General features: G+C 49.2%; 1 protein-coding gene across 5 annotated transcripts; it reads right to left on the bottom strand.

Annotated features, from left to right (window-relative positions):
- Positions 1–413: 413 nt before the first annotated feature.
- RD3 (RD3 regulator of GUCY2D) lies at positions 414–18,003 on the bottom strand. 5 transcript variants are annotated; one of them, XM_084512982.1, is made up of 4 exons: positions 17,788–18,003; positions 17,384–17,507; positions 9,623–9,948; positions 414–4,146 (listed from the first exon to the last, which is right to left on the bottom strand). In XM_084512982.1, exons 2-4 carry the CDS (start codon positions 17,489–17,491, stop codon positions 3,849–3,851), a joined length of 732 nt encoding a protein of 243 aa, XP_084369108.1. In that variant the 5' UTR covers positions 17,492–17,507; positions 17,788–18,003; the 3' UTR covers positions 414–3,848. The 5 variants fall into 5 exon arrangements, with proteins under 5 accessions (XP_084369108.1, XP_084369109.1, XP_084369110.1 ...); XM_084512983.1 differs by having other exon boundaries at positions 17,831–17,982; XM_084512984.1 differs by lacking the exon at positions 17,788–18,003 and adding an exon at positions 11,930–15,239 and having other exon boundaries at positions 17,384–17,509.
- Positions 18,004–24,536: the final 6,533 nt, after the last annotated feature.

Below are 24,536 nucleotides of genomic sequence, written 5' to 3'. Positions count from 1 at the left end.
GAGGGATCTGGTGACAAAACATCCCTCTTGTTGCTTTTATCTTCTCGTTTTGTGAAAATACTAATTAACGTGGGACGTGCTTGGAAGCACACTGATGAAGGCTTCAAGTCAAGGCTGTATCTGCAAACCACGTGGCATCAGAGAACTTCAGGCCGTTGCAGTTGGTTAGTGTTAGCAATTTATCACCTCAAGTCTTGGGCGCTCTTTGTAGAGGCAGCAAAGTAGAAAGTAAGTGGCTGCGTTTGTACGTTGTAGAGAGAGGATGGGGTTTTGTGTAGGTTTGGTGCCCTTCCCAGGCCCGCCTCCCTGCTTTGGTACACACACAGCGTGCAGCAGGGAACTCGCACCGCTCTGGTGCCGGGCTGCGCGTGGGCAGGTGCTGCTTCTTCCAGTAAAGACAACAAACATGAAAATTTGTTTTACATCTCACAGCTTTGCTTTAATTCTCTAAGGTTCCCCGGGGAAAGGTACAAACAGGGTGCTCTCGGCAGACAGGTATTTCCTGCGACGTGCGCTCCGTTCCCCGGGGCGAGCCAGCTGCCTGACCGCGTGCTGGTAGCGCCAAGGGACCGCTCTCCTCCTGCACCTCCTCGCGGGCTGCCGCTGCAGCGGGGAGCAGTGACAGGAACGCCAGCCCCTTCGGGTCGGATACTCTGGGCTGACACCAAAATCTCAAACAGTTTTGAGACTGAGGATTTGGAGAGATTCTTGGTTCACTCAGGGGGTTGCTGATGGTGCTGTGCTGCTATTTCGCTTTCTGCTCTTTGTAGGAGTGAAGACCCTGGGCTGCCAGGAGAGGCACAGCACAGCGCAGCCCCTCAGAGCCGGGCAGGAGCACGCCTACAGCAGCAGGCAGCGTAGTGCAGGTGCTGGTAAGGACGCGGCGCTCACACTGCAAGCTGCAGGGGGGTTGTTTCAGGCAGGCGTTAGCCCAGCTGGGTGGGCAGGCAGCTGCAGCCTGACTGGGGGAGCTTCCAAAAGCGCTGCAGGGTGCCCGCTCCGGGCTGTGCACCACCGTGCTGCAGGGGAGGCAACCAGGAGTTGCATGCTCCTGACTTAAAGTAAAATTCTCATCTAGCCACGTAAAACAGGGAATTAGGACAAGGCAAAATGGGCAGTTATTTGTTGCTGCGACCAAAGGATCGTTTATAGGTCAGTCTACAGCGTTGCTAAGACAAACAAGCGTTACAAGCACAGTGCAGCAGTGCGTCCGAGCCCCCTCCCCAGCTCTGCTTCAGTACCAGCTGGCTGCGGGTGAGCACAGCACTTGTTTGACACCCCTGGGGTACTCAGGGACCTGTAGTGAGATTATAAACCTCAGGGCTTGGTGCCTGAGCATCCCTTTATCCTCAGATGGTACTGTGCGCCCAGTGCAGCTTGCAGAAGAGGTACAGGGAGAAAGTGAAACTGTCTGAAAGCTTGGGTGACGTTTTATTGTGGAAATAGAAACGAGAGGTGAGTGGGGGCATGGCAGCTCTCACAGGCACTGCCAGCCTGGCCTCCATGCGTGCATGGCTTGGACCAAAGGTCAGAGTTGTCTCCCTGTGCTGACTGTAAAGCTGCTATCTGCTGGCTGAGGTTGGTAATGAGGGATGCAGCGCCATCAGAGGCTGCAGTGCTGTGTGTGAACAGCCTTCAGGGGCTTTCCTGGGTGTAGGGAAGTTAGGTACTCCTGATCCTCCATAGGAAAGAGTGCACACATCACAGATGCTGTACGGTAACAGGGTGAGGTGATGGATCAGAATGGCCTTTCTCTCCCAGCAGTCCATTAATGCACTCAGTACTGAAGGTGTCAAAATAGGTGAGTTAAAAAAAAAAATTGACTGCAGAGCTGTAGCATGAAATTCATGACCTCATCTCAGCCTTTAGTACCATCCGCGGCTTGTAAATGTATTTTCAAGACCTAACTTTTTTTCAAAACATTTTTTTTCTGCAAATCGTGGTGATTCCTTGGCAGAAATCACACAGCTTTTAGGCAGCTAAGGCTGCACCAAGTGTATCGAGCCTTTGTTTGACTTCACATACACAGTCCCAGGACTTCACAGGGACAGAGAGCTGAACACCACCAAGCTGATTGTCACAAGGCTTTAAATCTCCCTCAGTGACCCGGAGGTGGAATAGCCCATCCCAAACTCTATTTGGAAGCCCTGAGTTTTTGATTAGAAATAAGCCTCTGCTGTGGCCCTAGGAGGGGTGCTGGTGGCAGTGTTCACCAAGGGGCTGGAAGCTACGGCCTGGTGCTAGTAGGAAACCTCGTGCTCAGTCTTGGGTAGCCAAGAGAAGGAGTCAGAATCCCACAGACTTTCAGAGAGCTGTGAAGGGTCTCATCTTGATTTGTTTTATGCTGCCCTCCCCCATCTCTGAAAGAAACTGCACATTTCTACTCTAGGATAAATTTCATGTGCTGGAATTCTTCCCAGAGTTGGCATGGCTTCAAAGGATTTTATCTTGGCTGTAGTAGCCACGTGCTGACGCAAAGATCCCCGGGGAAAGGAGCTGGAAGCAGGCAAAAGAACAACAAAGCTAGAGGGCCCTCCAGGAGGCTGGATCCCACTGGGATGATTCCCCAGAAGCCAGTCACGCAGGGAGATTCCTCTCTTCCTTCCTTCCCCATCTCCTGTTGGCCACCACAAAGCATCCTCCTAGTCCTTGGCTTCTCTACAGGACCCACGAAGGTCACTCTGTGACACTCCCTTTCCTTTCCTGGTGAGTTTTCCCTGTGGATGCTGAACTAGGACCCCAGAAGCTCTCTCCTCAGTGGCATTTTCTTGTTTACACAAGGCCTCAGGAGAACTGTGTGACAGAAGCAGCTTTAATGCAAACCCAGTAGCCTACAGGCTACTGGGTTTGCATTAAAGCTGCTTCTGTCACGGTACCACCTCACTCTGTGACACAGGAGAGCTCTCAGCTGAGTGCTCAGGAGAAGACCGAGGGAACAGCCCTTCAGTCACTCACAGCAGCAGCGTATCGAAATGATCTGAGCTGTGCTAGGAGGGCCCTGGATGAGTGCTGATTCCCTTCACCCCTGGGTGATATCAGTACTTTCAGATTTAGCCATAACCATTAATCTCAGTCCCGTGGCTCGTTACTGGGGTGCAGGGCAGGGCACACCAAGGGGCAAGGACAGCTTGTGATGCAGCACCGAGGTTCCCCGCGTGCTCTGCTTCTGTCCGCTCTGCAGGGGCAAGGTTCAGGGGTTCTGCCTGCACAAGGGAGCAAACAGCCAAGAAACCTGAGCACGCACAGACCAGGTGCTGTGGATAAAGCTGCTCTCCCTTCTCAAAAAGCCTGGCTCTGTTTCTGCTTGGGCTGCGTTGCTAATTGCCAGCTGCTCAGGAGCAGTGCTGGGCTTTACCGGTGAAGTCTGCTGCAGCACTGAGAAGAGTTCTTAGCTGGAAAAGGGGGTTCAGTTCTACTCTCCCAAACCCAAAATCTTGCAAGCCTTACTTGTGTAAGCGGCCTCCCTGCCTTCAGCAGGACAGCTCCAGCCCACAGCGCTCACCAGCTCGGGGCAACAGCTCCAGTAGGGAACCACATCCAGGCTGGGGGGGAGAGGGAGCAGAGACAGCACAGAACTAACTCATTTTCCACAAGGAAGCAGAAATAAAAAGGAGACAGTAAGTGAGCCTTGCCCGTAAGGTTACCAAGTGCTACTAAATTAAAGGAAAGGCCAGCGTGTTTAGTCAGAAATTGTCACACCGCGGGCGTCAGCAGCAGTTGCTATGGTCACAGCTTCTGGGAGAGACAGACGGGAAGGGAGAGCTGGAACAGAGAAAAATGGTGGAGCTAAAAAAGGGTTAACCGGGAGTTTGAAAGATCGCTGTCTAAAAACCTTGTTCAGTACAGAGTCAGTAATCCTTGGCGTTCCGAAATTCAGGCATGCTCCAAACCCTCCTGGTGGGCTGGGTGCCCCGTTCCACGTCTTCAGAGATGGTCTTGATGTCGCTGATGAACGGAGAAATCCTGGACCGGGATTTAAACGTTGTTAGGGAGAGGCTGGTTTTGTTCTTTGTGTTCCACTGCCTGGCCAGCTTCTTGGCCTCTTCCTCCTCTTTGATCTTCTCAGCCACTTCCTGCAGGACGGAGCGGAAGAGCCGGGACACTTCCTGCACTTCTGGCTCGTATTCAGCAATGAGCTGCCGGAACCTGCGAGCACAGTCAGGGCACAGCTTTGATTAAAAACAGCAAATCGGGGCTTGCTGCCAAGTCGCAGCACTAGGCTTGGCACTTGCGTGCTCTCGCCAAACAGGGCTCCTTGGATCAAGCACAACACCAGGGAGGAGCCATGGAGATACGCTCAAGGTCTCCCAAATCACAAGAAAGCCAGAGAATATAACGAAGCAGTGAATCACTCTGTCTCACGGGCACAAGAAGCAATAAGGAGCACCAAACAAAGCTGGAAGGTGCCACATTTGAAACGGAAAGTGCTCCTTTCACACAGCCCCTCTTAAATCAGAGCTCGGTGCTATCAGCAGCGTAAGGAACAAAATGACTAGATGAGTTTGTGGAAAACATCCCCCTCAGTGCTGATTAAACACAATTGTCCAAACGCAAATTCGTGCTCCAATACTGCCTGAACTGCTGCTTACCAGAAGCTGAGGAGAAACCAGGGAAGGTCCCAGCGGACTTCCCATGTTTCATATTCTCTTTCCCCATAGCATTACCCAGCGGCCACTAGCCAGACTCTTACCCCATAAAACTTCTTGGTTATACATTTGATTGTTTCTCAATATTTAAATCTCGGCGAAATGGCATTTTGTCTTCCTGGGGATGTCTGTAAGATAACAGTGGCTCTGCTGATAACACACAGGTTGGCAGCACAGTGCGGGATCTCATTAGACAGCTCTCCATTACTCCAGTGCCTCCTCAGCAAAGAGCTCAGAAGATTTATACATATTTTGGACATTCATTAAGCTCAATATGAGGGAAGTGAACAATTCCCAGTGTTTCTTTTGCAGGCGAGGAAGATGAGACGCAGAGCAGGGCTTGGAGTCATGGAGTGAGCCCCTGGCTGGGCCGAGAAGCAAGCGTTCCCTTCTGGACGCCTGGCCCCCAGCTCCCGAGGCTCCCGCGCTGGCTGTGCAGATATCCTACTCTTCTCTCAGAGCGTACGCTAATGACAGAGGGTAACGAGGCTGCTCTTCTGATTGGCATTCACTTCTTAACAATTCTATCTGAAAACAGAGCTAAGCTAGAACTTCACCAAAAGCCAGGTATTTATACCTAATGGAAGCCGAAGCATGTGAGGTCTGTAAGCGTGCTGGTATTTTTCTCTAACAGAACTGAATGATGATGGAAAACAGTGGGATTGTATTTAAATAAGCCTAGTAAGACAGTAAGATCCCACCTCTGGTTTTATTTCCAATCAGCCCTAGGGATACACCAGGGAGTTCAGCGCACTAGGGACTTGCACTGGTTAATGGTACCGAGGGACACCCAAGGTAACAAGGACAGAAAGGAAAGCCAAAGGTGTAACAGAAAGATTCGCTGTGTGTTTACACCTTTTGACCCTCACTGTGGAGGGCTGGTGTTGGACACCTCTCCCAGCACCGTGCTATAGCCCAGGCATTTCTGTGCTGGTTCTCTCACAGCAAGTACTGGCAGCAGCGTGCACAGCCGTGGAGAGACCAGCACTGCACAGTGCTGAGGGAGCAGCATCAGCAGACGTACCAGCCCCTTCCAGGACCTGAGGATTGCCTGCCAAAGTCACCACCACGTTCCCTGGCCATCGCAGTTGCTCAGGATGTGTTCCTGATCTGCCTCGCCCTAGCCCTCATCACTCCCCATCCTGAGGGTTACCCACACCAGTGCTGGCAGAGACTTGCTGTACGTTGCAGGCCCCCTTTCTGCCTCCTGAGGAGGCACTTCAGTGGCGTTGTCACAGAGCCACAAATGCAGTTCTCACAACAAATACACTTTCCCTTTATCCTACTCAGGCACTTAGACAGATGAGTCCATCAAAACTCACGTCCGCACCATCATTGTTATACTGGGGAAAGCATCCTCAGAGGGCTTTCATTGCAGAGGTGAACTGAATGAGTCATCCCATTATTTTACCTCCGTGTGTATTTTAAAGAACGATGCTGTCACATTACATCCATCTACCAGTACATCCTCTTCGTTTTGCACGCAGAAGGCCTCCGCAGAGCCTCTGGTGGTGGAGGCTGTCACACTGCTGGCTTGTGGCCCCAGAGCGGACAGCAGCATGTGCCGGCAAGGAGCAGCACCTAACTGTAGGAACAAGAACAAAAAGGGGTGGTACTGCAGAAAACGCACCCCCTGAGCACAGAGCTCTGTCACGCCATGGTGCTACCAACCGGTGGATGTAGCTGAAGCAGTTCTCTGAAGTCAGTGCAACTTCCCACCTTCTCAGCCATCTGCCTGTTTGCGCTCTGCTTACCTGTGGCAGCGAGAACCGTGCTGTGAGCTCTGCTCTGCAGCTAACATTTCCCTCTCGGCCCTCCAGGACTGACACACGAGCTGCTTAATACGGATTTGAGCAAGTCTAAAAACCAAACAAAGCCACCCCAAAGCCTGTCTGCCAGTCACCCTCAGAAAAGCCACTGTCACCATGACAGAGAAGGGCAAGGGGCCCCTTCCTCCCCGTGCAGAGGGATGAACTCTGTCCCTCTGCTAGTGCCCGCTGACCAGCATGCCTGGGTCAGGGACAGTCCACGTACGAAGTTCAGAAGGTTTTGCACACCAGAGACACTTCCCAGCAGCATGGACGGGCACTTTCCCAGAGCACGCAGCGCGTGAAAGCACTGCCATTGAGGAGTGGGGCCCGTGCCCTGCACACCACTGCTGGGAAAAGCACGCCACGCACAGCTGCTGGGGGGTCAAGCCCCCAGCATTGCACAAGGGCTGCCTGCCCTCTAGCGCAGGGGAACGCCCTTGGCTTCTGCGTGGAGTAGTTCTGAACCCAGCAACTGCACAACCGTATCTGAAAATCCATCAGCAGGGCTCCTTACTCATCAGAGCAGAAGGCCTGTCTGTCTGTGAAACAAGTTGTGATTCTCCTGGGAGCTAACCTGTAACACGTTGTGTGAGTGTAACATCAACATCTTAGACGTGACGATCAACAAAAGCCGCCTTGAGCCAGCACCGACACCTGAGGAGCGTGCGCATGCACACACAGGGAGGTTCTCTGGTCCAGCTGTGCTTCGGTCACAGTTCAAACAAATCTGTTTAAGTTGTGACCCTTCAGTTTCCTCATACAGCCGTTAGATTTTAAGAGTGGCTACGCTTGGCTCGTATTGCCACTATGCTTATTTTTGTTATTTTTACGTGCTGTCACTTGCCTACCTTATTTTGTGGGTCCCCAGTTCAACGGTTTCCTAAGTAGAGCATGAACTTTAAAGACCTGTTAAATCCAGTACCAGTCATTGGACTTCATGCCTACAGGTAAGCGTGTTCCTAAGGTCTCCCCAGAGCCTTCTCTTCTCCAGGCTGAACAACCCCAAGTCCCTCAGCCTGCCTTCAGAGGAGAGGTGCTCCAGTCCCTTGATCATCCTCAAGAAAGAGCCTGACCAAACTCACTGCCACTCCCTTCAAACAACCCCAGCATTTCATTTTAAATTATCAGCAATCTCCAAGCCAGTCACCTAAAGCTAAGTTACTCCTGAACCCAACAGCTTCATTTGCAGTGAGGTGAATCAGAGTTTCCAGGTATTTGATGGCAGAAGTGATGGTATTTCATATTTGAATCCTTCAAATGCAGAACTTGAAGAGGCTCAAATAAAAGTTGTACTGACTCAAAATACAGCTCTTACAGGACAGGCTGACTGGACCTGGAAAAAACACTCCACTTAAGAAGTCTCCAGTCTTTTCCACACCCATAGGAGCTCTGCTCTCCGTAGATGTGACTGTAGCCACACAAAAGGACAATCTGGAAAATTGTTTACTCCTTTGAAGAATGAAGTGGCATCTCCGACAACTCATACAAAACTGTTTTGTTCTAGCTTTGACTATTAGCTCAGAATCTCACAAAGGAGACCATGAACAACACACAGAGAACAAACTCTGCATCCCAATTTCCAAATCCAGGCTTGTAAATTTTTATTTTTTTTTTTTTTGGTGGAAGATTTTTCTAAAATGCTACATTTTGCAAAGTCACAGGGTATTTCAGGAAGAAACATCAGAAGCGTGGTGACCTTGTGATTAAAATACATCGCTGGAAGTTTGAGGATTTCAGTCAAACTCCTAACTATCATACCCATCCTGTATGTTTGGGGCAAGTTATTAAAATTTCCATGTTATCTCACTTTCTGAGAAGAGAACTGATCTAGTTTTGGCTGTCTTCTAGCTAGCTTGCTCATTCCTTCTTTTCTCTTGCACCTTTTCAGCTCCTAGCACATTAAGCCACATTCTTTTTCATTTCCTGAACCACCGACCACTCAGACAGGAGGCAGGGAAGAAGAGGGATCAACCATTCACTTCTCCAACACAGGAAAAGGGGTTAGCGGATAGAACCAGTGCCTGTTAGTTTAGGACAAGCAAAACAGTTTCCCACAGCAAAGTCACAGCTCAGATGTGGAACTCTGCCACAAACGCTAAAAGTTTACATGGTCAAAAACAAACCAGGAGAAAACAACCCACAAACTACTGAAAGAAGCAGCCACATAGGGCAGTTACGGCCAGAAGGACCACGTCAGGCTCCGAAAGCCTCCAAGCTGCAAGGCACAGCGAGTCAGCGGCTAGTCACCAGGTCCTGTGATCGCCCACACTGCTGGATCTGCTTGCCTTGTTCGTTTTCTTTTCTTTCTGCAGAAGCTCCTGCACTGCACCCAGATCAAACAGCCCCCTGCCCCAGGCCAGCTCTGCCGTTTGTGTGGCCGTGGCATTCCCTTTGCAACCACTGCACTGAAGCAACAAAGGCACTCGGGCCTCCTCTCTCCACGGGGCTCTGCTGACCACACAAACGGCGTGGTATGGAACAAACAATGCCACCTCCTGAATGATAGAGGCACGCAGTTTGTGATCGCCTAGCAGAGCATCTTCTAAGAGGCCTTTTAACAGGATGGCTTTGTGATTTTTCAGTTATGTACACACGGCCCCTCAGTGTTGTTGTGTTTATCTGCTCTTAGCCATATCCTGAATCCTGAACAAGAGGGAACAACCACTACAAGCCACACTGACATTCATCGAAAAATTACAAGCACTCAGCATCTTGCATGACCTGTCCCAGTTAAAAAAAAATAAAAAAAGCAGCAAGTTGTACATGGCTCAGCTTACTGCTCTCTTTTGCAGGCAGTTAGGATCCTTGGGGCCTCCCAGCTCCCATGCCTGCAGCCTGCTCTCATGGAAATTCCTGTTTGCCAGACAGGCCTTGCTCGGTGGCCCTGGGGATGCTGAAAATTACTTGGAACCCCACGGGGTTTTAGTGGCTTGTTTACGGCGTAGCTCCGAGCTATACGAACCCAAGGCAAGTGCTGTTTCCAGAAGCCTTTAACTGGGGAGAACTTGGCCAGAGCGCCCCCAAACGTGGAACAGCTGCCCCAAAAAGAGGAAAGGTGCCTATCTCCAGGGCTTCGCTCCGTCGGTCCTAAAACCTCCTGCTCCCCCCTGCCGTGCCACAAAGAGGGGAAGGGAAAAGTCAGTATCATCAGATCTGTCACCGTACCTGAGAATGACAGGCCCACAGTAGGAGGGGTGTATTTTGGTGCACATATCCTCCAGCTGCAGCCTCTCTCCCGGGCTGATGTCGTAGCTCTGCTTTGGATAGCTGACCAGCCAGCCGTAGTCCACCCCAGTCTTGATCTTGCGATACTCATTCTCCCGCTCCCGCTGCTGCTTCTCCGCCTGCTTCAGCTGCCAGCTCAGCTCCATCATCAGCGTCTCGACCACCATCTCGGCGGGGTTCCTCTGGGAAATGCGGCTGGGGGGCTCGTTCCACCTGAACCAGGAGGCCAGCGACATGGCGCCCTGCGTGCCTTCACTGGGAACAAACTGGGGGCAGGCAGGGAGAGAAAAAAAACAGTGCCATCACCAGCACAGCTGAGAACTTTCTCCCCCACACACCCCTCGAGCCCGTTGTTCACCTGGAAGCGCTGCTGGGTTAGAAGAACTCAGCGGTGCTGAGCACCTCGAGACATCTCTGCTAGCTAGCTTCAGGCACATTTCTGCAGGCAGAGGGAGGTTTCTGCAAGCAGAAGCCCTGCTGGCACACACACCTTGGGCACAGCAGAGCCGTGCCGATCAGCCAAAGGAGAATTAACTCCCCTTTGTGCAGCCACTTCCAGAGGACAATGCGTGGAACCAAGTTATTAACTATTGTACTTGTGCTGCGACACAGTGAAGCCCAGCGCAGGCACCAGGGCCAGGACAGGAGCAGAACAGCATCTGGTTCTTCATGCAGCTCGCTCCGTGCCTCGCTGCTCCCCCCCCGCCGGCCCCAGGGAGCAGGAGTGGCACGAGGCAGGCTGCAGCTGGACCACCAGGAGGCTGCTCCTGCCAGCAGCGCCGTCAGGCCAGGGTGTCACAAGTTAACGTGAGGGCAGTGCCTCGCTACTGAGGGACAGACACACAGACAGACAGAAGAGGAGAAAAATATGCTTTTAAGCTGCTGTCCCATCACCATCCGCGCTGGGTGAGAAGGCTGCTTCAGTTGCTTCCGCACCTGTACTACTCGTTGTCACGTAGCCTCGTTCTCCTTCATAAAACATTCACGTCACATAAATATGTTGCACCATTAAAGAAAAATGCTCCCCAAACCTGGCTGCTCTGTGCAGTGTCCCATGTTTGAAGGGATTTCAATGTTTAACGCTTAGGCTTTTCTACAATCACAAGGTTTGCCAAAATGCATCAAAGGACAAGTTTCTCTGGTCCAACATCCCCCCTCTCTCAGCAAGCAACACTGGTTTCTTCAGAACAAAGACATAAAAGGGCTGAAAACTTCCAGAGGACACAGATCTGGGTGCGTAAGGCTGCATGCACCCTTCTGGGGGTGTATGAGCATTAACTCCTTTGCTAGCTTACAATGCCCACACACGAGGGATCACTACAGTGACTGGTTTTCATCCTGGAGCATCAGCTCCGACTGTCCTCCTGATCCCAGCCCCAGCCAGCGTTTGCTGGAAGCAATCTGCTCCTGTCCAGCGTCTGTGCTCTGCAGGAGGAGGAGCAGCAAGTCCTGTCCTTTGCTTCCACCACCAAGGCACCTCCAGCTTGCTGCTCTCTCGCCCTTACATCATCGCTGCTGCTGGCCGGCTTGCCAGGAGGGATGAACTGAGGCTGGAATGGGTGTGCTGACACCACCAACTCCACAATGCCACCATCCAAATGTGCCCGGATCGTGCCACGTGGTGGCCTCCGCTCACCACTACGCGTTATGGGTGAAGACCCTCAGAGCCTGTCACTGCTCTCACCCCCGTGTGTCACATCGGTAGCAGAAGGCAGCAGCAGAGCAGACCACAAGCTGTTGTAACAAATTGTAAAGCTCCCATTTCTCAGCTTTCTGACAACTGCCATTTATCATGAACTTTTACAGGTATCTAGCCACTTAAGGTATCGTTCTTATTTCTGGTAAGAACTGGGAAGCAGAGCAAGGAGACGTGGGCTCTGAGTTTACTCCTGGCTTTCACAGGGCCCTGCGGTGTTCCCACTGCCTTTACCTTGTTGCTTCACCCCGTAGGGCTCCCTGAATAAAGCAGCTGTGCCCGAGGAGAGCTGTTTGGCTGATGGCAGAGGACAGTCAGTTAGAAGAGCATTTTGGGCACTTTGAGCAAGGCTTGCCAGACCCAAGCTTCGCAGTATCCCACAGCTTTCATAAAGCACTGGTCACAAACGGACTTGTTTTTGGAAAAGAACAAAGGTGATATTGAAACACAGATATCACTGGCTCCAAATTGGGTGTGCTCTTGTCTCCCGTATGTTATTTGGAAAATCTACTTCCACGTGAGGTCAATATGGAGCGAGAAAAGCATCTCACCCGCAACTGAAATGGCCAGCCCTCAAACGAAGGAAAATCCTGTCCAAGCATTTCATGCACGGTGGCAGCTTGTGCTGGCTGTCCCTAAGGGAGCCTTGTTTGTATGAGATTGTTTCCTTCCCCCTCTCTCATCCATCACCTCCTCCTTTTGAGAGCTGGAAGCCGGCCACCTCTACTTAGCAGGCCTGACAAGCCTCCACTCTTTCCCCTACTGGCTGTTGCAGCCTGCAGAAGGTAGCATGGGCTCCATTAATTGCAGCTGCTGGTTTCAATTTAAAGTTCAGATGCAGGCTAATCATTAAATGACTCGAAATGGCTCTCCTAATAGAAAGGCTCAAAGGACTGTTGGCAGGATGCGGGCAACCGAGGGATGGCAAAAGTTTCAGCCTGACCTTCTTTGGGGAAAAGGACAGATTTAAGCTTTGCGAGTATTCACGTCAAAATTATTAAAAGAAGGACGGAGGCACAGCCCCATCTGAATGCAGACCTTCCTTGTCCTGAAATTGGTCAGTTTTCTGGCTCCTCGTAGCAGGCTGTCCTGCACCCAAGGAGCTCCCCAGGTGCTATGTAGGAGAATTCCCGAGTGGTTCATGGCAGTCCCACTCCAGGAGCAGCTCTAGGTTTCAAGATTTTTGCCTCGGTGACTCCACCCCAGGACAACCCTTCCCTCACACCGTTACTGCAAGCCTGGCCGAGCACCCTGCAGGATTTTAAGCATCTGTTCACCTTAAGTTACACCGAAGCCTGGAATACCTCGCTTTCCCTCTCACATGCAGCCTTTCTTCTATTTTTAGGGATTGTTAGTGAGTACCTCAGACTTTCTTCCTGTAGAAGTTTCCTTTCAGCTTTAAAGAAGCTTTCTGCCTCTCCAAATCTCATTTTTGTTCTCCACATTGGCAACAACTCTACATTTCTCTCCTTCCCACATACTTTACAGCTTCCTCCAATCCCTCCCCACAACACGTTCTGTGTAATTTCTCAACATCTTCCCCTTCTTTACCTTCTCCCATATTTCCCCCTGCGATTTTCTCTTCTTGCTCCAGAGAACGTACCAAAGAATCCGCACAAGTATCGGCATCCCCAGGCCTCGTTGGGTCTCTCACCTTCCCATAACAGGATTTCAGGTTTTCCTGGCTCTTTTAGTAGAAAAGGGAATGTTTCCATAGCTTAATCTCTGGCTATTCTTCTGCCAGCTGGAGGCTGCTCCTGCAACCTGACAGATATCGGCCTCCTTTCGGCTCTTGCAGGCCAGATCACCACCTGCTAGGACTTGTTACAGCAGGGCTGCTCTCCAGTAAACCGTGAGTCAATCAGCAGGACCTGTTTGCTGTGCTAGAAAACAAACTTCTGAATATAAAATAAAATAAAATTCCTTTCCATTAACACTCCTCCTGGTTCCCAGCTTCCACAGCCCTCCAGAACAGGAAAGGAGAGGCCAGAGGGTGGGAAATGCTCATTTATGACAAAGTGAGAATGTAGTTTGTCTCTATAAAGCTGTGTTCTCAGCTTGATAACTCTCCTGTGCTTTGCCTTTACAGTCTGCCGCTCCAGGAGGACCGCTGACAGTCCCTAGTGACTCTCAGCAGTCGTGTCAGAGCACAGTGGGACAGGACTTAAGGGGCTGGACGGGTAGGAGCCTAATCCAAGGTTGGGTGACATCAGTGGAAAAGCTGTCACTCTGCTGGCTATAGATAGTCCTGGGAAATCCGCTGTCACCCAGGCAAAGCGCACTGACAAACCAGGCTGAGGAGCAGGGAAATGCCTTCCCTCCCATCTCGTGGGTGGCAGCTCCTTACGACTGGAGTCACAGAGCAGGGAGATGGGGTTTGTTCATGCAGGATGCCCACCCAACCTCTCTCCACGTGGCAGATCAGAGGGTTACAAGGAAAATGATTTCTGGAAGAAGAGGGGCGAGGCCCATCCCCAAGCTGTGCTTATGATTGTGCTTTTTTTACGGAGATGCAGCTACAGGGAAAACGGAATGTGAAACAGTGGAGCACGCTACTACAATTAATTATTTTTTAATTTGCTTCTTTGGTAAAGATTGAATTATGTTATCCAGAAAAGCCAGAAGCTCAGTGTCCTCTGGACAGCAAGGACATCTAAGCATCTCTCTGGACTGCAGCACAGAGGTGGGTTAAAGCTGGTCTGACTACAGCCAGCTCTGAGGTCCCCAGGCACTACCCGAGGCAGCATTTAACCAGCTTTTGGGCAGAATCTGTGGCCGTGGCTGTGCTGCTGCCCGTACCTGCATGAGATACCGAGCAGGGACAGTGTCACAGATGAACCCCAGTGCTGTTTCTCCCATGAAAAGGATATTTAACTTTGCTCTAAGCGAAGGATCTCAGCAAGTTCTAACCAAGAAACTGCTGCCAACACCTTCCCAGCTTTATTTGTGTAGCCCACCTGAACTCTGTAAAAACTTCTGCTCTGTTGCTTTTCTGCAGTTTCATGTTGTTACCCTCTCCATACAGAGACTTTTACTTTAGCAGGGCCCAAAGAACCCTATTTCCTATCTGGCTGGAGGCTGCCTTATTGTTCAGCGACATGGGAGGGTCCGTGTTTACAGCTACTTGCTGCACGATTGTAATCTCAGTGGAAATTACTACAGCCTCAGCCTGAGAGCCCACATCTATCTCCCGAAGCTGCTATGAGGCAATTAATGCTGAAAAAGCAGCACATGGAGCTTTTCAACGAAGATTAAAAGCCATGCAAATATCATGTTTTTAATGCAGCAGCATCCCTCATCCTGACCCACAGGATAAGGAGAGAGGACTCCCAGGGACGCTCGGGGACCTAAGTGCCAACCGCAGCAGGAGAAGGGGCATTTCACTTCACGAGCACGCCTGTCCTCCTCCTGACAGACACCAGCTACTTACAGCCCAAGGATTTTCACAGCGGTTAAAACACATCCAAAGCCACGACCCCGTCTCAAGTAGCAGGGCATTTTGAATAACAACTGCAGGACATCGAGCCAAGACTTCAGTGAAACAGTATTTGCTGTCATGTCTGTGTGGCTGCAGGTGTTTAGGGACAGGCAGAAGAGGCTCGCAGTGGTGTGAGAGAGCGAGCTGTATGGGACAGGGTGCTGCAGCCCCCAGCCAGTACTTGCATACAGCCTAATTTTTGTATCCTATATTATTTTTTCTCCATCAGACATGACATTTCAGTATCGTAGAAGTGGCCTGGCTCTTTGTCTGGTGCAATTGCCATAGAGTCATGAGTCACTTGAGCTGTTTGTGAACATGCTCCGCTGAGAAAAATCACCATTAGGCAGCATAACAGGACAGCCAGAGCCTAGCACGTGGTGCTGCAAGACGAAACAGAAATAAAAATGGTGCCACTTCTATGAGAAGAAAGCTTGAGTCTGAAGACACTACAATGGTTATGTCACATTTTCTACAGCTAGTTGCTCTCAAGTTTTTTAGTTTTATTTTTAATTTTTTAATAATGAGGCTCATTACAATTGAGGACACGTTAAAAATACTGCTTTTACCTCCCCAGCATTTGTGTCATTTGTAATCCCTTCTCAGGGCTACAATCTTTTAGAAAACAGGTATCTGGTGCATTTAGTATCTGCGGGGTGAAGAACTATGAATTCAGCATGAGCTGGGCTCCAAGCTCAGGTATGAATGAGAAAGGTGTTTTTCAATCACTAGTCAAAACACGAGCAGAAACGGGAGGTGATCCAAACTGGTACAGCTCCATAATCTTCAGTAGTGCTGGACTAATATAAAACAGATTTGCCTCACTGCAATAAATAAAAGAGCTGTGTTGATTAACTCCAGATGAAAATCCAATCTACAGATCTTAAAGAAAAAGTGAAGGAAGAGCCCAATAGCCTGAAGCTCCACTAATGGCTGGGACTCTGTACAGAGATAATCTGCCTGTTATCTGCAGAAGCAAAGGGGTGGGTGTAACCCAAATCTGCTTACGAAGCATAGTAGCATTTTACAGTTTGTCTTCTTATCAGCGCAAATGAGTTCCATCTGCGGAGAACCAGGCCTACATTCGTGCCAAATTCCCACTCATGCTTTTAAACAATGTTTTCTAATACTAACCACACAAACACTGCCATATGCAACTTACACGAGGCTGTTACTTAAGCCTACCAAAGCCGGGAAGCTGGAAACACACCGATTTGCTCTGTTTGCCTAACTTGTTATTAGAACTCCTATGTTTTTCTCAGATACCGCTATCTTGCTGTGCTGGATCAAACACACCTTCAGTTCTGTATCTCACTTTGATCTCTGCAGACTACAAAGTCAGGTTTCCAACGAGGGCAGAGGGACACGAAGTATTCTTCACCAGCCATGTAAGTGAGAGTTCAGAAAGTAACAAAGGCACGTAGCTTTCCTGTTATTAAAATTACATAAACCACAAAATGCTGCAGTAAATCAGCAACAGGCATGATGCAAGGCTCCAACATAAAAGGTTTTCAAAAATAAAACTCAGAGATCCCCAGCTCATCCTTCCCTAGTCTGCTCTTACTGTAACTACACGTTATTAAATGGGCACTAACGTCACAAACCGAGGAGTTCCCCATGCTGTTGTTCACAGCAGATACATACAGCTATAGAATTACATAAAAGGGACAGCTTGAAACTCAAACCCAAAGGCATATTTCACCTGTTGCCACATTCACTGAAGTAGTTTTGTTTTAATTCATATGTTGTGCCAAAGACCAGACTAAGTGCTGTGAAAATAGGTGGGCAAGATGTGTGTTCTCCATCCTGATTCTGCTCAGAAAGCAAGAGTAACACATCACATTATAATGTCAGAATACATTTTAACAGGCACCTGTACATTTCTGATCCGTCATGAACTGTGGTTACAGCATCCATCAGGAAGAATATTTACAGGACAGGCTCTAAGTCTCACTCTGCCTCAATTCACTGAGGAAATGTTAACCTATGTGGGAGCTTTCCCTGTTCTGGGGAATACAAAGATTAGTGTTCAAGTTGGGTTCTTATGATAGGAATTCCTTAAAATGCACTTTGTTTCAAAATTAGCATCCAAAGGATGAATGCTGAGCTTACAGTACGAGAAGTTAAGCCTCTCTTTAAAGAAACCACTTACACACAGGCTCTGAAACCACACACAGCAGCACTCTGGGGAAGCTCACTTTTCCCTTTGCAGCCCGTGCATGCCCTGCTTGCAGCACGCCTGCAGACAGCAGCAATGAACAGCGCTGTCTCGAGACAGATTTTAACTTCTGTGGGAGCATTAATGGACGCAAAGCGCAGTCAGCTCATCCATAAATCCACATCTGCCTGCCTGATCTAGCAGGTGGGGTTGCTAAATGCCCGGTTTACCACCGAAGACACCTCCTGGGACAGGTGCCTGACCTTTCTGCCCCTTCTTCCCATAACCCAGAGGCGCCAGGGCTGAGCCCAGGTTTGGGGAGACGCGGGAGCGCCCCAGCCCTTCCCTGCCCACCCCCCCCAGGCTCACCTTCTGCAGCAGCTCCTGCGTGGGCAGCCGGGGCCAGGAGGGTGCCCGGAGGAGGACGCGGCTCGAAGTCAAGCCCTCAGAGCTGGCACGGCAAACTTCAGCCCGCATCGGGGACGGATTAGGCCTGGTGACGAGGGGCGACAGCTGTGCTGCCAGCAGCACGGCACCGCCCGGGGGCTCCCCCCTGACCCCACACAGCCGCGGCCGCCTGCCACGCAGCACCCCTGCCCTCGGGCGGGCTTCGGCACCGGGTTAAAGACCCCACAGAGCCCCCAAAACTACGAGGGCTCTCCCGAGCTCGTGGCTGAGCCCGCATGAAGGGGAGAGGCTCGCAGCTCGCCGCCCCCGATCCCTCCCGGCAGCGTCCCCGTCCCCGTCCCCGTCCCCGCCGCCCCGTCCCTCACAGCGGGCGCGTGGCGACCCCAGCCCCGCTTCGAGGTGCTCCACCTCCGTCCCGCCGGGCGCCGGCAGCCTCCCCTCTTCTTCCTCCTCTTCTTCTTTTTCTTCTTCTTATTATTATTCCTCCTCTTTCTCTTTTTCCTCCTCCGCCAGGGCAGCGCCGAAGTTGCGCGGAGCCGCCACGGGCCGCTCGCTGCCGGCGGCGTGAGGCGGGCGGAGGCGCGGCCGTTGCCATGGCGACCGCGCCATAGCGCTCGGGGGCCCTGAGGCGGCGCTGCCCTGAGGGGGTGTTGATAAATAACGGCCCGGTGAACGGGGCCGCTCGTGGGGTTAATGAGTTTGATTAATAAATGCGGCTGGCCGAGGTCCTGAGGGCTTCTTCTGTCACGGGGTGGTTGGGGAGGTGGGATGAGGTGAAGGTGGTAGTGGGAGAGGAGCTGGTGATGGCGGGGGGTGCCTGAGGGCTGCGCTGCATCTGGCGAAGAGGCATGAGAGAGGTGTGGGGAATGGAGACTGGGGGGATCCTGCGAGGTGCCCGTGTTTAGGAAGAGGTTGGTAAGGTGAGAGGAGTGAGAACTGCCCTGGAGCTGCCCGAGAGAGCAGTGCGACAGCCCTCACCACGGGGCACCCGTGAAACCCAAGCGTCTGTGCAAAGTCAAGTCCATGCTGAAAAGGTTTGTAAGTCAGGGCCCATGTCCGAACGCCTTGGGACTTACACAGCCAGAGGACAGCGGGGATTCGGACTCCTTAAGTCAGTGCAGCACATGCGTAAATCGAAACAGAGGGAAGGAGGAACATCAGCTTCAAAGCAGCCCAGCGAAACAATTACAGGTTAAAAGACGTCCATGGCCGTCTGAATTAAAATGTATGAGGAGGGTGGTGTTTTTTTTAATGTCTAGTTTATTATTAGATCAAATGACACAACCGGACTAACAAAGATTAGAAGCATTTTGTGCTCTAATTATTTGTGGAGGATTATGTGTCTGTCCTCAGCCTCAACTCCAGCCCAGCAGACTACCCAGCATGCAGAGATTTATAACGTTCTCTGTGGGCTCATTTCAACCCAGGATTGTTGAGTTTTAATTAAAAGTCATCTTACACAGCTAAAGACCTTTATATTTTCATCCATTAAAACTTATTTCTAAAGTCATCATCTCTGACTAATGCAGAACAAACCCCATCTCAGAAACACGCAGGTACCAGGTAAAGGAGTTGCATTTTCAACACAGTGAATTCCTGGGAAAATCCTGCCACAAACTCAGGATACTGATGGCTGGCAAATATCTTCAGGAGCATTTCTTTGGAGATATAGGAGCGATCACCCATCTCTCCCACACCTTTTTTAGCAGCTGAAGTCAATCAGTCTTACACTTGCACTGCTACGACGGAGCTGATCAGTAACCAGCCGGATCACCAGTTGCTTAGTAGCAGTACTCCAGTAACAGAGGCGGAGTAGAGCTGTATTCAGCAGTATGTCTTCCAAGAGATGGCATGACAATCAAGTTTCACCATGTGGTAATTTGTAGTACAGTCCATTTGGGACCGCTGTTTTTTGCCATTTATCAGATGCTGTTGTGACTCACCTGAGCATGTTACTAGCCCCACAGCTGCAGCCCCTGAATGCTGAATGCAGAACCTTTGCACTGCAGCATCAAAGTCACAGCCCTCTGACACTGGCACTTAAGTTGGGCTTCTCCAATCAGTAGTAATTGAGCTGCTACTCTCTTCTGCATGGGTTTAACCATAAGCAAATAATCTCGAGTTATCACTGACAAAAAGCAAATATAATATGGCAGAGTTATATTGGGTCTGCTGGCTTTTGACTAAGCTAGTGAAGTGTGTCAATGAATATAATGGGGCTCACAAAGGGAACATTGCCTTCCTCAAAGGCTTAAAATCTTGCTTAGAAAAGTGCCATTTTCAGAGCTATTTGTCATATTTTTGTCACGCTTGTTTTCCCTCAGTGAAGCAGTTTTTCATTCACCGGGAAGATCTTCTTCCTGCTGTTTACTTCAAATCCAGTCAGCCCACCCACACACAAGTGCACTATGAGCGAAAAAGAAAAAGTTCATTCACTCTCCAGCAGCAGTCCCAAGCCTTTTTGGCACTGAGGCTCACTTGGGAAAAACTGGCAAGGTTACTGTGTCTCTTCCAGCACCTCTCTCTTTCTCTTCCCCATCAGTGTGGGGCTGCCCCATCTTCCCTCTGCACACTATTGCTGCTTCGTGAGCATGGGGCTGTATCCATCAAGGCTGAATGGTTTGGGGCTGATACTGCAGCTGCTGCTGGGTGTCCCCTGCCCAGTTCCCCTCAGGGGCTGATGGGCCAAAAAGGTTAAAAAGGTTAAAAACGAGCAGCTCACACAACAGTACCCTGGGTCGGTAAAAGAGATGGGTACCCGGATACAGTGTTCCAGCACGCAGCTGGATGAAGAGGAAGGCATATAGGTGTTTTTCAGGAAAACCTGTTAGATAGGACCATTACAGAGACATTTGTGCTTCATAAGTTGCACCATCTGCAGACCTTTGCCTTCAGATAATCACACCATAATGTTCGAGCAAGGATAGCTCTGAAATGAGCAGCCTTTCTCCTGTCAGCTCATGCAAGCTCCTGTGTGATAGGCATGCTATTGAGTCTGAGTAGGATCTGGTGTTTTTTTTTCCTCCTCTTCCCTCTTTTAGGAGAAAATGGCATGCACTATGGCTAACTAAAACCCGAAGACCCTGAGGCCATAGAAAACAACCATGGGGTGCTACAATGCCAGGAATGGAAAGAGATCAGTTTAAAGGAATATAATTTAGAGTAAAGGAAGAAAATGTAGACAGAAGCTGTGAATTCACATAAAAGGTTTACATCATGGGCAAATATTTCCTGTAGACAACAAGTCCCAAAACAAAACATTTCAAAGGACTCTGGCAAAGCAATAGAAAATGTTTGCTTTGCAGAGTGAGGGAGGCAGAGTGAGTTCCCCACCAGGAGCACTAAACCCCTAACCTCGACAGCAGTAGGAGGTAAAAGCCTACAAGTCTTTCTTCTTCGCTGCATCCATTGCCCACTCAGTGCAGGCAGCATTAACTGCTTCTTGCTACTGCTGCACTGTAGTCTGTGAAGAGAGGCTGGATGTACACTGAGCCCTGTGTGCTTCAGGGCATCCTGAACCCTGGTGCACGGAGTGTACTTAGCCCTGGCCCTCAAAAACACGTATATTTGTCGAGATTATCCCCAATACAATAACCCGACAACCTTCCAGCTATGGCATTTTCCCTTCTCTCTGAGGCATCCCATAAGCGTGTACCGTAACTGGCAGAACCTCTGCTGGTGCTTCACAGCCATGCAGCACCGCACAATCCAATACGCAGCTTTTAAAATGTTGCCTCCCTCTTGCCTTTCTGTTTGCCTCTATAAACACTCATTTACCAGAAGTGCAGTGGGCTGTCTGAGGGCTGATTATCTTAACCAAGCAACTTAACTGAGCAAATATTAGTCCCGTGTTTTTAGCGGAATGAGTGAAAATGATGAAGTGTCATGAAATATTCAGCCAAAAAACAGACGTAGAAAGGCAAGCTGAGCAGCAAAAATTACAACACAGATGGTCATGATAAATTAATTGAAGACACTAGGCTGCAGGGTGGGAGATGCAAAAAAAAAAATTAAAAATGCCATGGAGCCTACGAGTAGACAGATGTCAAAAATATCTGCGATTATGTGCTTAATTGCACTCTGTCTGATTGCTTGGTTCCTAACGTAAACTATTAACATATAATAATCTTCAAAGGACATTATCAAGGTTGTTGGCTTTTAAAATGACCATGTCTCAAAAGTTGACACAGTCTTAATGTCACATTTACATGCTGCAGTAGTTTTCTGAGCAACGATTTTCACCACATGATGAAAATTCTTCCAGTACAAAAGACATTACTGCTTTCACACCATATCTGCAGATTTTTCCTTTGTCTGACTGAAATGCACACTATTTTATCTTACATTGTTTGAAGCAGATCTGACAGCAATTGACAAATTTTTCAGTAGCCCCAATGGGCTTTGGATCATTCTCTTTAGGATCTGCTCAGTACAAGAGGAATTTTGCCATTCCGTTCTACAGGATCAAGACCTTGCCCTTACTCTGAGCTTGTTCCAAAATCTGCTGAAATGAATGGATGGATCTGAGATGACTTTGAAGGGAGTCTCAGAAAATAAATAAAAGAAAAAACAAAATAAAAGGAAAAAGGTGATAATGATAAGTTTCTTCTAATCCAGATGCAAAGCATATAGGGATTCTAACTTTTGATTCACACAGTGTGTAACCTATTTATATCAGTGAAACTTTATGGGATGTATTGTGTAAGAAATAATAACTTTCTCAGATACGTCTCCTGCAGGAGAGATTGGTAGGAAGAAAGAAGACAAGGATCCTTATGAAACTGTTTTAGGGATTTGAGACCGGAGGCCACAACAGTGGAAAGGTCCTCTGGAGGCAAGAACTGGAAATCTGAACAAGCCCCAGCAGGATGACGCTCTGTGCAGTGCCTCCTCGAGAAAGGTGTGCACACTCTTCTGAGCTTCAGAGCATGCCTGTATGCTTGTGGGTTTAGCAGGTGCCTCTTGTAAATGTTTGGGAAAAGATGCAGAGTATAAAGTCTCCCCGTCACTACATCCTAAGATCTTAAAGCCTACATCCCACAGTTAGGGAAGTAGGACCGCCACTTTCCAATGCCAACAGCCACTTAAGAATAACATTTTCTGAAACGGTGGTGCTCCAAAGAGGAGTACCCTGTGTGCATTTGAATCGAGCCCCCATTCCGTGGGATATTTGTTATATCCACAGGAGATGCAAAAACTGCTCCAGCTCAGCTGGCTGGGAAAAGCAGGGCACAGTCACAACAACTTGCGCGTTCCTGCACATCAGGTTTTTGACAAGTGAACTGAGTGCGTTGCATCTGCTGCCTCCTGACTGCATGATTGAGGCCTGGAGGGACCGAGTGTTGCAGGGGTGAGGGGGGATCTCGGTCGCCACTTGTGGGTCACCAGCAAGCCCCATTGATTACCCAGGGAGGGTAGGAACTGGGGAATCCAGCGCTAGTTCAGTTTTTCAGATCATGTCAAACTTGATCTCTTCAGAATATGAATTCTTAAGGGTAAATCTTAAGATAAATGTCCTGAGCATTGTTCCTTCAGTTAAACACCCATTTTCCAAAGGAAATGTAGCATTACCCACCCACGGACCTGTATTTCTTTCAGTGTGGGAGGTCAACATTTGAAACTCTAATCCCACAAATGATGAGATTTATTCTAAATCTAGAGCCTGCGATTTCTTTTTTTTCTTTTTTCTTTTTTTCTTTTTCTTTTTCTTTTTCTTTTTCTTTTTCTTTTTCTTTTTCTTTTTCTTTTTCTTTTTCTTTTTCTTTTTCTTTTTCTTTTTCTTTTTCTTTTTCTTTTTCTTTTTCTTTTTCTTTTTCTTTTTTTTTTTTCCTTCTCCTTCTCCTCCTTCTCCTTCTTTTTTGTCCCATTTAAATTCAGCTGAACAATTGCTCTTTCCTTACAGCCAGCCCCAGGCCACCTGAGCTACCCATTACCCAGCACTAGGCTGAGACTCAGCAACCAAAGACTGCACATGCTGCAGGGGAGCTTCACTAGGGAAAGTGTTAAATGCAGTGATTTAGCAACAGCACATGTTTTCAGTCTCCTAAACAGACGGTGATCTATGGAAGCAGATGCATCTAGTAAATTGTATTCACAACACGTAGACATTCAGCTCAACCAGTCCCGAGCCTCTGAGTTGCAGCATCTCACTGCAGCGTGGTCCTGTACACCACTGGAAGGCAAAACTTCATACCTGTGGCATGAGGCAGCAAGTGCAAGAGCACGCACAGAGGCTGGCGGGCAGCAGCTATCAAGATGTATTTGAAATAACTCAGGCTCAGCCCAGATGAGATCTTCTAGTTTGATGGTTATCCACCACCCCACCCTTCTGTATGACAGAAGTGCTTTTGAGCCTGCCAATAAATGTTCTACACCATAACTCAAAACATTAATTATTTGACAAGCTACCAGTGCTCATTTTCGTATCGCTGCAGCCATCAGTTTTCTGTTGTGATTGTAAATGGTTAAGCAAGCTGTATGCCAGGAGGAGTAATCTGCTGTAATACGCCGTGGTCTGATGCACGCACCTAGATTGGAGTGTTACTTAAGCTTTAATCCCCGAGAAATCAGTGATTACCCACAGGAGACAAATGGAGGGCTGTTTATAGTAGAGTTGCTAGACAACAGCGCGCTGTTTAAAGTCTATTTGTCCGAAGATTAACCACATTTTGGAGGCTAACAACTTTTCCAGCAACCTGCTTATGGAAAAAAAAAAAAAAAAAAAAAAAAAAAAAGTTTAAAGCATGTACTTTTTAAAAAAGAAGAGAGTATCGCCATTATTACTTGGCATTTGCAATGACACGAGGGAACGGTGAGTGTGCTGCAGAACGCAGAGGAAGGGGCTCTTCGGGCTCCGTGCACAGAGGCAATGCAGGAGCAGCACGGCAGGGACTGTGCACAGATCCCTGCCACCCCCTGCACACACAGCGTCTGCACGGCCCCAGCATTTACACAGCAGTGCCAGGCAGCTGCTTGAAAGCCTTTCATTCACTGGCTCCCTAGGAGAAATAAGTGGAACAAAAAATAGCAAAAATGGCAAAAAATATACTATTAAATCCATCTCTTTTTTAAACTATGTTGTTTTTTCCTTTGTACCCAATACAGAAAATGAAGC

This window comes from Aythya ferina (genome assembly GCF_964211825.1).
Source record: "Aythya ferina genome assembly, chromosome: 3".
Taxonomy (NCBI): Eukaryota; Metazoa; Chordata; class Aves; order Anseriformes; family Anatidae; genus Aythya; species Aythya ferina.
The sequence above is the reverse complement of the archived record's forward strand: the minus strand, read 5'-3'. Positions and strand labels throughout refer to the sequence as shown.

Bases quoted from the DNA above. Each gene is read 5' to 3' on its own strand.
- RD3 (XM_084512982.1), bottom strand. From the start codon at position 17,491: ATGCGGGCTGAAGTTTGCCGTGCCAGCTCTGAGGGCTTGACTTCGAGC. The intron at 9,949-17,383 runs GTGAGCCTGGGG...GCCTGCCCCCAG, and splicing joins CGCAGGAGCTGCTGCAGAAG to TTTGTTCCCAGTGAAGGCAC. The intron at 4,147-9,622 runs GTACGGTGACAG...CTGTGCTCGCAG, and splicing joins TGTGGGCCTGTCATTCTCAG to GTTCCGGCAGCTCATTGCTG.